This window comes from Paramisgurnus dabryanus, chromosome 19 (assembly GCF_030506205.2).
Source record: "Paramisgurnus dabryanus chromosome 19, PD_genome_1.1, whole genome shotgun sequence".
Lineage (NCBI taxonomy): Eukaryota > Metazoa > Chordata > Actinopteri > Cypriniformes > Cobitidae > Paramisgurnus > Paramisgurnus dabryanus.
Window position 1 is genome coordinate 24,575,135 of NC_133355.1, and position 11,565 is coordinate 24,586,699.

Genomic DNA, 11,565 nt, shown 5'->3' on the forward strand with positions numbered 1-11,565 from the left:
CTGTAGAATTCTAGCCAATCATCGCCTACCTCCGTGACACATTCCGTTTTCATCCCGCCCCCTACACGGGCACGCAAAGAACGGTAGAAACCGCCCGGTTAGGATCGTATACGATTCTTTTGTAGTTCACTTTGTGTTTTTACAGTCATGACGTTATTCACACTAACCATGCTGAAGAACAATTTTGTGTTAGTTCTGTGTATGTTGAGCTCGTCATTGTGTGCGCGGAGTAATGTGGTCGAGCTCAAAGACGAGGACTTCGATTACATCGCGCCTGAGCACGAGACCCTGCTGGTGAAGTTTTATGCTCCATGGTGAGTGACTGATAATACATTTATAAATATAGCGATGCAAATTTTAACATTATGTGTTATAATATAAATAAGAATGTCATTTCTCATGCATTCGCTGCGCTTTTATTGTGCGGTGTATTGTTGTTCCGGTATAGTGAGCTGTCCATGGTACCTGAATTCAGCTGACTTCCGATGCAAGAGCTTTGTATTTTCACAATACTTGTTATAATTGATGAAATGTTTATATATAATCTTATAAGCATAACTTTATCATTTTTAGGAAAATTCTAAAAATAGGTACATTATTATCCATATGTCGATTGTAGTGTTTAGTATTATTGCTGAATCCTTTACCTCATTATTACAGCAGTTGATTTATCTTCTCTGTTTTCTTTTTGTTGTTTGCAGGTGTGGTCATTGTAAGAAACTTGCCCCAGAGTTTGAAAGTGCTGCTTCTCGACTGAAGGGAACAGTAACACTGGCTAAGGTGAATGCTTTAGATGTAAATGTAGCATAATTATCAAACCAAAAAGGATCTGCTGCCGTTTTTAGCAAACTGCTTGGAGTAGTCTTACAAAGTTAGGTATTTATTTAAGGGGCATGGTCATGAAATCCAACCAATTCTCACGAAGCGGTCTTTATAGCTGTCACTCACCTCTCTACAATGACAGTTTTTGCAGCATCCCTCCTCCACCCCATCACCTCCCTCTCTGCTTGTACATCTATCCCAGTTAAAGAGTGGGGAGCATTCCAACCTATTTATTACATGTTAATGCAAACTCATGAATTATCTGTTTATTGTTTAAATTTGATAAAGCATCAAATTGGCTTTTAGGGGTGTGCATGAATAAAGATGAATGAATTGAGTAATATATTTGATTATAAGATGCGTGACATTCTTGTGTTCAGGTGGACTGTACTGCCAGTACAGAAACGTGTAAGAAATATGGTGTCACCGGATACCCAACGCTCAAAATATTCAGAAATGGACATGAATCATCGTCGTACGATGGGCCACGCTCAGCCGGTGCGCTTTACTTTATGTGTTTCTTATGTTTATAAGTTGAAATATGCATGTGGTATTATTATCATGATTGTGGATTCAGTGTCCAAATGTTTGCAGATGGAATTGTGAGCTATATGAAGAAACAGGCAGGACCGGACTCTGTCCCTTTACACAGTGAATATGACCTGGAAAACTTCATTAACAACTTTGATGCCAGTGTAGTTGGTAATTGGTGATTTATTGATTGGCTTTTGTATATTATATAATCTCTTTATTGTGTGGTGTTTTCACAGGATTTTATCATTCATTGTAGAAAATGTATTCATGTATTTAATGTAAAGTTATACCTGATTGTCAAGCCTCATGCATCTGTTTCTCAGGGTTTTTCTCAGGGAGTGACAGCTCTCAACTGGCCGAGTTCCTTAAAGGAGCCAATTTAATGAGAGACAGCTTCCGCTTTGCCCACACCACAGACCTCGAACTGGGACGCAAATACGACGTCACATCAGAGTAAGAGCGAACATTCAAAAGAAATTGAATGAAAAGACATGAAACAGGGCTTAGCCTAAAGTGCTCTGACTCTGACGGCTGGGTTGGAGGAGAGAATATGAGCAACATTTACTGCCGAGTGTATTAACGGGAATGCTTTTCCCTACAGGTCTGTGCTTCTCTTCAGACCCCCGAGACTGAGCAGTAAGTTTGAAGAGAGTGTAGTGCACCACAGAGGATCCCTGTCCATCACAGGCCTGCGGCGCTTCATTCGAGATAACATGTGAGCAGACACATGCACATCACATGAGAAATTTAACATGACTTATGCATTCATATATGGACACATGCACGTCATACATACACCATCACATAAGATAAGTGCAAGAAATGTAATTATTAGTATTGCTCTGCAGTTTTGGACTCTGTCCCCACCTGACCAAAGAAAATAAGGATGCTTTGAGGAAGAGGGATTTGCTGACTGCATACTATGACCTGGATTACCTTCGCAATCCTAAAGGCTCAAACTATTGGCGAAACAGGTGAGTCGGTAAATGTGTATACTCATACAACAGACCACTCTGGGCCGGATGCGTGCCGAAGTCGGCGACTCCTGTGCAGGTCCGGTGCGGAGTCGTCTCCCTTTGCTTTATCTTTTACATTTGAGCTGTTCATTCTGTCTCTCTATATGATTTTCTCTGTCTTGTTTATGTTTAGAGTATTAAAGGTTGCATCGAAGTGCAGTTCTCAAGGTCTTTTGTACTCGGTGGCTAACCGTAATGACTTTCTGGAAGAGCTTGAAGATGAATTTGGTCTGGGGACATCAGATGGAGCCGAGCTGCCCTTTGTCACCATCAGAACACGAACCGGGCACAAATACACCATGAGGGTGGAGTTTACGTAAGTAACAGTGGCGGCTCGTGACTGCTCATCCGAGGGGTGCAAATTCGGAGTGTTCGGAGTGTCGTGTGTTGCTTGCTTTTTCAAAATATGTGTTTGTTGCATCATGTGAACAATGTGCATCACGTGTTTTGTCAAAATAAGTGCCTGCTGCACACGCGTCAAAACCGTTTGTACACGCAAGACACTCCCTTAACAGTAAACTCTGATTACGCATGAGATTATGCGAGTATCTGCCAAACGCGAGCGTCTCTTTTATCATAAACCCTTTAGACGCGTCTGTAGCAGGCACTTATTTTGACAAGACACGTGAAGTGCAGGACACATATTTTGAAATGATGAACAACACACATAACGGACTACATACATGTTGTGACGAACTTGGCATCGAGCGCCCTCGAAAAAAGAATTGTTTTTAATGACTGTCCTTCAATTGTAGCATCTGTCCTGACTTATGTCGCTACAGTCAACGCCCTGTAATCCGTTTAATTTTCTGTGTTTAACTATAAATATATCCATCTTCAGACGAGACGGGAAGTCTTTAGAGAGTTTTCTAGAGGACTATTATGCTGGGCGACTTAAACGTTATATTAAATCAGAGCCTGCGCCTGCCAAAAACGATGGCCCGGTCAAGGTTAGTGGTGCAACTTTGATTTGTGGAGATTAACAGCATCACTATAAATGGTACAATGAGCTTGTGTTTGTGGACAGGTAGTTGTGGCAGATACTTTTGAAGAGATAGTAAATGATCCGGAGAAGGACGTCCTTATTGAGTTTTATGCTCCGTGGTGTGGCCACTGTAAAAACCTGGAGCCCAAATATAAAGAGCTTGGAGAACAGGTAATCCCTCAGAAACATCATGGTACCTTTGATCTCTTTTATCTAATGAATCATGTCACGTTTTTCTAATCGTTCTGGTCTTTCAGCTATACAGTGATCCCGGTATTGTAATCGCCAAGATGGATGCGACAGCCAATGATGTCCCGCAGGGCTATGATGTGCAAGGGCATGTGTTCAAATCTTACCATCACTCATCAAATCTTATGTGCTCAATAATATAGCACAAAAAGTAATGTTTTATTATTTTTTACAGTTTTCCCACCATATATTTTGCCCCTGCTGGACGGAAAGATGAGCCAAAGAGATATGAGGTACAATTTATGTATCTTGTAACGTTTATATTTTTAAGTTGCTTGAACTCATTTAAACTCGCATATGAATTGTGTTCATGAATCATCATTATATCTTTATCATTTTTTTATTGCATTTTGTTGTTACATTAATGGATTTGTTTACAGGGAGCTCGTGAAGTGAAAGACTTCATCAACTTTTTGAAGCGAGAGGCGTCAAATTCCCTAGTGCTAAATGGAGTGAAGGAGGAATTATAAATAGGCTTTTATGAAATGTATTTATTTATTTATTTTTGAGGGTGTATGATGTACAAATTGTGAATTTAGTTTGACTCCAGAGTCTGAAGCGCAGATTAATCAGTTTAGCCATCAAAATACTTTAAATTGAAAGAAAATTTGAAATGAAAACAATGTATTATTTAAAATATAAGGTTCAACTTGTCCACTTAATAGAAAATAGACTGTTACTTATTTATGGTATAGCCCTGTTTTGGTGTTTTATCATTGATGTTTATTGTTAATATCTGCTGCATGAGCTTTACTGACTTTTAATCTGTGCAACTACTGGTCAGTCTGCATTTATTATTGTTGTTTATTATTTATGTGACTATTTATTTTTATTTGTGTCTATTTGGATACAGTCATTCAACGCCATTGGATGGTAATTTCCACTGATTTGCTACTGAACTGATCAAATGGCATGATGCCTTATTTTCTATAAATGTTTTAGTTCATCAAAAGTAAGCAAATGAGCTCTATTGTGACAAATAGGTTGAACATAATCGCTTAAGGTATTTAACTGTTGGTGGCATTTGGGTGCAGGATGGATGCTGTAGTTTATAGCCTACAGTAAATTGTTGTTGTCAAGTTTTCTACAACTTCTGCCTTAAGATTTATTATGTAGGTCATTTGTTTGACATTTTAAAGTTCTCTGTTCAGCTGAGTTTGATATTTAATGCTAAACAAGCAAATACTAAACGAAAGAAATTCTGAACTTTGCTAATAAAGAGAAATGACTTGCTAATGGCTGTTTTTTTATTTATTCCAATACTGTTGGATTCACCAGCAAAATATATTTGTGCTAAAATGCCAGAATGTGTCATCAGTCTAAAATAGGCCTAGTAAAAGTGTATATAAAAATATATATAATATATACTGATTGATTATTAATGTTCATTGTAATTATTTTGGGTTTTCAGGCAAATTTATTCGTTTTTGAATGAAAAAGAAAATAATTTTCAAATGTAATCCAGTATGGGATTTGGCAAAAAATATTTTTTTTAATATAATTTAAAATGTACAAAAAACATTCAAAAATATGTGCTGAAATATATTTTGAAGTATGTTTACAAAAATGTATTTTTCACCAATATATTTGGCCATTTAAAAAAATTAATATATTTTAAAATATTTATATTCATGTCGCATTAGAAAAAAAACTTTTTATGTAACAAACCTGCAAACATAAGATTTAAACTAAATATATTTTCAACTGCAAACATATACTTTTTTATATTTTATACATACGTATACATTTTATACACACTTTATATAAAACTAAAAATATATTTTAAAAATTAAAAATAAATTTATGCATTAGTTTCTTTAAAATGTATATATTTAAATTTATTTTTTGGCATATGGGCTTATACGTGCAAGCTACAAACTAATAATAACATAACACGCAACAGTAAATAATATAACCCTACATGATTCTGGTCAGTGGTGATGTAGTGCGCTATAGTACTTATTTTGGTAACACTTTACAATAAGGTTCATTAGTTAACAAAATTAGTTAACATGAACTAATAATGAACTGCAATTATACAGCATTTATTAATCTTTTTTAATGTTAATTTCAACAATAACTAATACTTTATCAAAACCGTGTTAACATTTGCACCGTGAACTAACAAGAACAATTAAAAAAAAATATATTAACTAACATTAACAAAGATTAAAAATGCATTTCATGCATTTTCGTACACTTCGTCACCTGGTAAATATTTTATAGGACACATAATGCTATAACATAATGCTGCTTTTTCATGACATTCACAGAGAATTTAATTATTCTTAAAAAGCTCTCAAAAGCTTCTGTCTGTAAATATCCTAAAGCGTCAATATCTTTAATGTTCTCAAACCCCTTACAGACATGGACAACACCAACACTAGTTATAGGAAAAGACATTTATTGTGAATTCTGAACCCTGGTTCCTAAACAGCTGTAAAAGAAAAAAGGGGGAAAACACACAAAAACAAAGCACTCACAAAAAATACAGGGAAGAAAACCTGGGCCCATACCGAACATAAAAACGTCCTTTACTGTAGTAAAATCTCTCGTAAGTAATCTCGATGCTGGAGGAACTCAGCAGGTCGCCTCTCTTCTGAAGAGGAATGCAAAACTGATCATTAAAACTAAATACTTAAATGAAATGTTCTGCCTTTCCATGCAACAACTGTTTAAAGTAAGCTAAATATCTGGTCTAATCAAAGAGGGGAATGAATGATGTCAACCCCATCAACCATATCAATTCCTGATAATATTGAATGGTAGCATTACTTGACCTTGATGATCTAAAATAAACATGACCAGAGCCGTCTTACAAGAGCAACATTCATGTATCTATCTTTAATTATAACTTTAATTTCTATCTTAAGGTTAAGAACTCAAATTGATTTACAAGGAACACCCCATTGTCCGTACAGAGTCTCAGAGGTAAGGTTTTTGTTTCTCCCCAAAGTGTGTAATACAGTCTTACTCTCTCCACATTTCAATGTGTGTCGGTCAAATCTAGTATAAACTGTAGTAGAAGAGTGGGACAATGTAGACACGCACGCAACCCACCCGATCCCACCCCCTCCCGTGTCTTCATGTTCTTAACGGATTGCTTTGACAGGGCTCTTGAAGCTGGAGGCTGCCTGCAGCTGTAGCTGGTAAGCCATTGGGTGAATCTTAAAACCATACAGCCTGCAAGAGAATAAAATAACTTATTAAGCTTTGCAGTCAATACGGTGTACCTAAAGGCAATTTGGAGATTTTGAAGATTCAAGTTGAACAGTAGACAGTTGCTAAATAAAGAAAACACAAACCTGGGCACAAACTGGTTGGCGGGCCTCTTTGGCCGGTACTCAGGATGCACCATAAAAAGCATGTGTGGGAAGCCAGTACCAAAATAGGCTCCATCAGTGTGATGGTGCCTGGATGACTTCGGTGTGTACACATCCATACATTTAGGGCAGTATAGCTTAACCATGGCCTCACCAGGGATGTCGGATAGCCCTGGAAACAAAAAAAAAAGACATCATATTCACTCAACTTGACTGTTACTGGCACAGAGGCTTCATTTGCTTCACCAAAATCATCCTTGGCTTATAATACTATCCAAGCATTCATTATTGTGCACAACATTGCTATGAATGCTTATTCATTAACTCTTTCCCCGCCAGCATTTTTTATTATTTTCATTATTATTAATTGACGAATGGCAGGGAAAGAGTGTACAGAGTTTGTGTTGATTAAGCAAATATATTTTTACCATATTGAGAAGTAAAAGCACAGAACATAGGATTAAAAGTATGCACTAAATACTCACCAATGGGCAGCATTGGCTGATTCTCACAGTAAACACGAGGGCAATAGCCAAAGTCACCCTGTTGATACTTCTCCAGCTGAAATCAAAAAGCAAAACAAACATCCTCACAATGCAGCACTGATTCTGACAGCTACAATGCTCTTAGAAATAATACAAATTAAATAAGAAATTGGTCAAGTTGAGACGTACCATCTGGGCAATGCCGCGGTTAGTTAGGATGTACCGTGCGTGGATGAGTCCGTAGAGCATTTCAGCAGCCTGCTCTATCAGGTCGCTCTGATTTGGGTTGTCCTCGAGCTCCTCATCTGTTACATTAAAAAAAAAATCATAAATTTTTTTCATAATATAGGTATATAAAAACACAGTGTTTAGCGGTACAATGTCAACGTCAAATGATGAAAGCAGCAAAGAAAAAAATAAACAGGTTCTCTCTTAATACATACATAGCAGATAAGCAGAACAAACTGATTTTCCTTCAGAGGTGGTAGATTTATGCATTAGGTTTAAGGAAAGGACTAGGGGTGGGTGATAAATCGCCTGCGATTCTCATCAGGAAAGCCGGTTTGGTGATTAGTAGTAAATCGCCATCACCTGTTTTCAGATGGAGCGGCATGTGCTACATAGAGCCGTATTTCACAAAGAAGCTAAGCAAAATCGCATTCATTATCGGAGGCGATTTATCCACGATTATCATTGCGATTTTGCCAAGCTTCTCTGTGAAATACGGCGCTGTGTAGTAAATGCAGCTTCATTTGAAAGCAGGTGATGGCAATTTACTACTAATCACAAAACCAGCTTTACTGATGACATGCGCATGAAAAAAAAAATCGCAGGCAATTTATGGCCCAACCCTAGCAAGGACTTTAAGACATGTCTTCTTGTTTGTACAGTGGTAATCTGTGGTAGTACAAACCATTCTGATAAACCCATTTTTAGAGGAAAAAAAGACTTGTGTGACATCAAAACATTACTGACCAGGTTCCAGATCCAGGATCATATCAAGGGCTTGTCTGTAATGGGGAACTTGCTCATTGAGTCCTGTAAGATTAAACTTGTCCTGAATGTAGTCTTCATCCACCTGTAATGCACGATGACAGATAAGAGTAATAAGTAATAAGGTGACATCTGCGTGTTTGTTATTCCCAGATAACAACCACTCAAAACAAATAACACGGTAAACACCGGATGCTACAGTTTAATATTACAATAAAATAAAACAATATAATATAAATATGTCTTTTAATATCATTATATTTACAAATGATTAAACCAAATAATGTGCTTATTGGCATTTAAACGTCTTAAAACCCGAAATATTTTGTTAAAGGTCTGCATTTGTTGCCAATTATCTAGTAAAATATTTAAAATCAATATTTATTGTTCCATAATTTACTTATAAGGTGTAAGCGGGATAAGGTACAGGCAGCCGGTCGTTATCGCGAAATAAGCCCCTTTAGTGTGATACAAGACTTATGCTGCCTATAAATTATCCCTTACTTTTTAGATACAACACAATATTGAGAGAGCATACACCCCCTTTACTTAAGTGATAACGAAACAGTATATGAATACATGTACACGAAAAGGCTGTAACCAAAAACTAACACAAACCTCACAGAAGAACTCGTTTCCCCGTAGACCACAAAACCAAGAAATCCACGATACTTCCTCGGAGCTACTCATGTTGGGAAACTGGGGAGAGAAATAGAGTAACATTACAAAATAAAGCACCGTCTATAGGTAACATACAACAATGTTAATACGTTACAGGTAATAAACTATGTTTTAAGAAATATAAAGGTTACGATAGTTAAATATATATAAAGTATAGAGCCGCGTAAACATTGACCCGACCTGTGTTGGCGCATGTTAAGATAGGCTGCTGGTTATCCTCTCTAGCCTTAGCAATAAATTATTCAAATAATGAGGTAACTTACATTTTGACCAAGAATATAGACGATTTTGCGTTAACATTGGATTTTGGAAACAATAGACATGTACATTTATGTGTACTGTTTATGGTACTGGAATAACGCAAAATTGGTTTAGCATATCGGTTCTAGCTAACACGTCAGACTAGGCCGCAATAAATTATTAACTGTATCTAAAGATCTGTCGACCGGAAAGAGTCTTTATTCATAAAACTAGCAATAAATGTACAGAACTAGGCCAAAACTGGATAACTATCTAAACTGTTAAATGTTTAATTTTCATTAAAACGTTTATTCGTGTTACCTCAAGGATCTCCCGAGTCGACGTTAGCCGCAGCGACACAATCGAACGCTGATTGGCGTGTTCCGGGCTTGATCACGTGACCATAAGGCAGGTCACTTCCGGCTGCAGGAGTTCGGTTGGAGGGATTTGTAGTTTTTTGTAGTGTCTAATAAACACCGAATGAACGTCAGCATTTTTAATAACATTTACTTAAATGTTCCTCATTTATAGTGCCTAATATTAAGTATAAACAAATCCCGGCTTCCATAGTTACCTTACCCGTATATTTAAAAGTAGAAAAAGTATAACATTTTAAAGAAATGTGGTGTTGTGCCGAATTTAGGGATTACGCCACTGATCTATATAAATGACTGGATTGCGCATAGAACGCTTGACGTAACTGCGTGACGTGAAGCCAGCGCAGAGTTCGAGCCGCCATCTTGGTATACCCAACCGCCAGAGAGCGTCATTGACTTCCATTCAAAATCATGATCAAAATTTACCCCCTTTACAGCGTATCAGTAACCCAAGGTTAATTTTTAGGATATGTGTACGTTAATTATTTGTTAATCCTGGTGTTTTTTGCAATGTTTATGTGTTAATCGGGCAGGATAATGGATTTATAAAAAACCGTTAAGGTGAGTGTGTCTGTTGCATTTGTTAATGACACGGGTATAAATAAAGTTTTTTTGACATTCAGCTACACTGTGACGGTCAGCGTTATTTCTCTAAATAAGTTTAGGTAACTTGTAAGTTTAGATAACATAATTTAAAACTAGCAAATTATTGCATGCACATACGGTACAAAGCATGATTATTTATATAGATTTCAGAATGAGCACGTTAATTGTCATTAATACTAAATATGCTGCGGTCTGTCTGCTGATCTGATACTGTAATAAAGATGAATGTATAATAACTGATTAAAACGCAAAATGTACAACTTTCAGTAAATAACTATTTACATGATTTGGACGTTTGTGTTGTAATAATGTACAGGGTAAATTCACATATAAAAACGAAGACGAGTAAAGTGATATTTTATCATTAAAATCTGATAACGTCCATTGATTTAATAGAACATTTGGGTATACCAACATGGCGGCGCGGTGGCTTCACAAGTGTGACGTCATGCGCAATCCAGTCATTTATATAGATCAGTGGATTACGCTTACCCTCTTTGAAACTGATGCTTGATTAGCTAATCCTAACTCCAGCCATACTAGTGAATAAGGAAAGTCATCAATTGGCAGTAATATATTTTTGGCACCACATCAATTCATATTTTGGACAAAACTAGTTATAATTGAAAACAATATTTTTCATATGTAATGTAACCTTCTGGGGCACTGTCAATTTAACACTTTAAGCTGCCTTTACTGAAAAGTTTTATTTGCTTTTTACTAAATATACATATATGAACATCATCATGTAATTGATTTCACAATTATAAATAAACATATTACATAGATATACAGAAAAGGCTATTTTTGTAAACATAAATGGTCCTTATTTGTTATAGCTCCTCCCCTTTTAAAATACATAATAACTTTAGTTTCCCATATAGCCTGGAATGTTAAAGGAATAGTTCACGCAATAAGTGTTATATAATTCACCTAAGCAGACATTTAATAACTATTTTTGGCACTATCCAATACCATTAAAAAAGCTGAAAAGAGCCAGGGTATTATTTAAAGGGCACATATCATGAAAAACTGACTATTTCCATGTTTAAGGGCTATAATTGCGTCGGCAATGCTTTTATTAATCTAGAAAATGTGAAAAAGAACAACCTAGTTACTTAGTTTTGCCATTCTCAGCAAACGTGTGAAAAAAATTACATTGAAATTTGGCCCCCCTTGTGATGTCAGAAGAGGATAAATACTTACCCTTAATCTGCACTATCCAACTACGACACTGCCATTTAGTGCAGAGAT

At 36.4% G+C, this 11,565-nt stretch overlaps 2 protein-coding genes across 2 annotated transcripts; one reads left to right on the plus strand and one right to left on the minus strand.

The window, feature by feature from the left end:
• Positions 1-19: 19 nt before the first annotated feature.
• Positions 20-4,147, plus strand: pdia8 (protein disulfide isomerase family A, member 8). The gene is made up of 13 exons (XM_065294017.2): positions 20-314; positions 702-780; positions 1,203-1,320; positions 1,417-1,524; positions 1,680-1,809; positions 1,958-2,071; positions 2,205-2,330; positions 2,506-2,688; positions 3,214-3,322; positions 3,400-3,528; positions 3,615-3,694; positions 3,782-3,839; positions 3,987-4,147. Exons 1-13 carry the CDS (start codon positions 148-150, stop codon positions 4,074-4,076), a joined length of 1,491 nt encoding a protein of 496 aa, XP_065150089.1. The 5' UTR covers positions 20-147; the 3' UTR covers positions 4,077-4,147.
• A 1,846-nt stretch (positions 4,148-5,993) lies between these two features.
• Positions 5,994-9,743, minus strand: csnk2b (casein kinase 2, beta polypeptide). Its single transcript, XM_065294457.1, has 7 exons — positions 9,650-9,743; positions 9,026-9,106; positions 8,390-8,492; positions 7,604-7,719; positions 7,415-7,490; positions 6,912-7,101; positions 5,994-6,789 (listed from the first exon to the last, which is right to left on the minus strand). Exons 2-7 carry the CDS (start codon positions 9,095-9,097, stop codon positions 6,699-6,701), a joined length of 648 nt encoding a protein of 215 aa, XP_065150529.1. The 5' UTR covers positions 9,098-9,106; positions 9,650-9,743; the 3' UTR covers positions 5,994-6,698.
• Positions 9,744-11,565: the final 1,822 nt, after the last annotated feature.

What these genes read in the sequence shown, in the direction of transcription:
- pdia8 (XM_065294017.2), top strand. Translation starts at nt 148, where the DNA reads ATGACGTTATTCACACTAACCATGCTGAAGAACAATTTTGTGTTAGTT. An exon ending in ATAAAGAGCTTGGAGAACAG is followed by an intron (nt 3,529 to 3,614) that starts GTAATCCCTCAG and finishes CTGGTCTTTCAG; the next exon opens with CTATACAGTGATCCCGGTAT. An exon ending in CAGGGCTATGATGTGCAAGG is followed by an intron (nt 3,695 to 3,781) that starts GCATGTGTTCAA and finishes TATTTTTTACAG; the next exon opens with TTTTCCCACCATATATTTTG.
- csnk2b (XM_065294457.1), bottom strand. Translation starts at nt 9,097, where the DNA reads ATGAGTAGCTCCGAGGAAGTATCGTGGATTTCTTGGTTTTGTGGTCTA. An exon ending in GAAACGAGTTCTTCTGTGAG is followed by an intron (nt 8,493 to 9,025) that starts GTTTGTGTTAGT and finishes CGTGCATTACAG; the next exon opens with GTGGATGAAGACTACATTCA. An exon ending in GATCCTGGATCTGGAACCTG is followed by an intron (nt 7,720 to 8,389) that starts GTCAGTAATGTT and finishes TTAATGTAACAG; the next exon opens with ATGAGGAGCTCGAGGACAAC.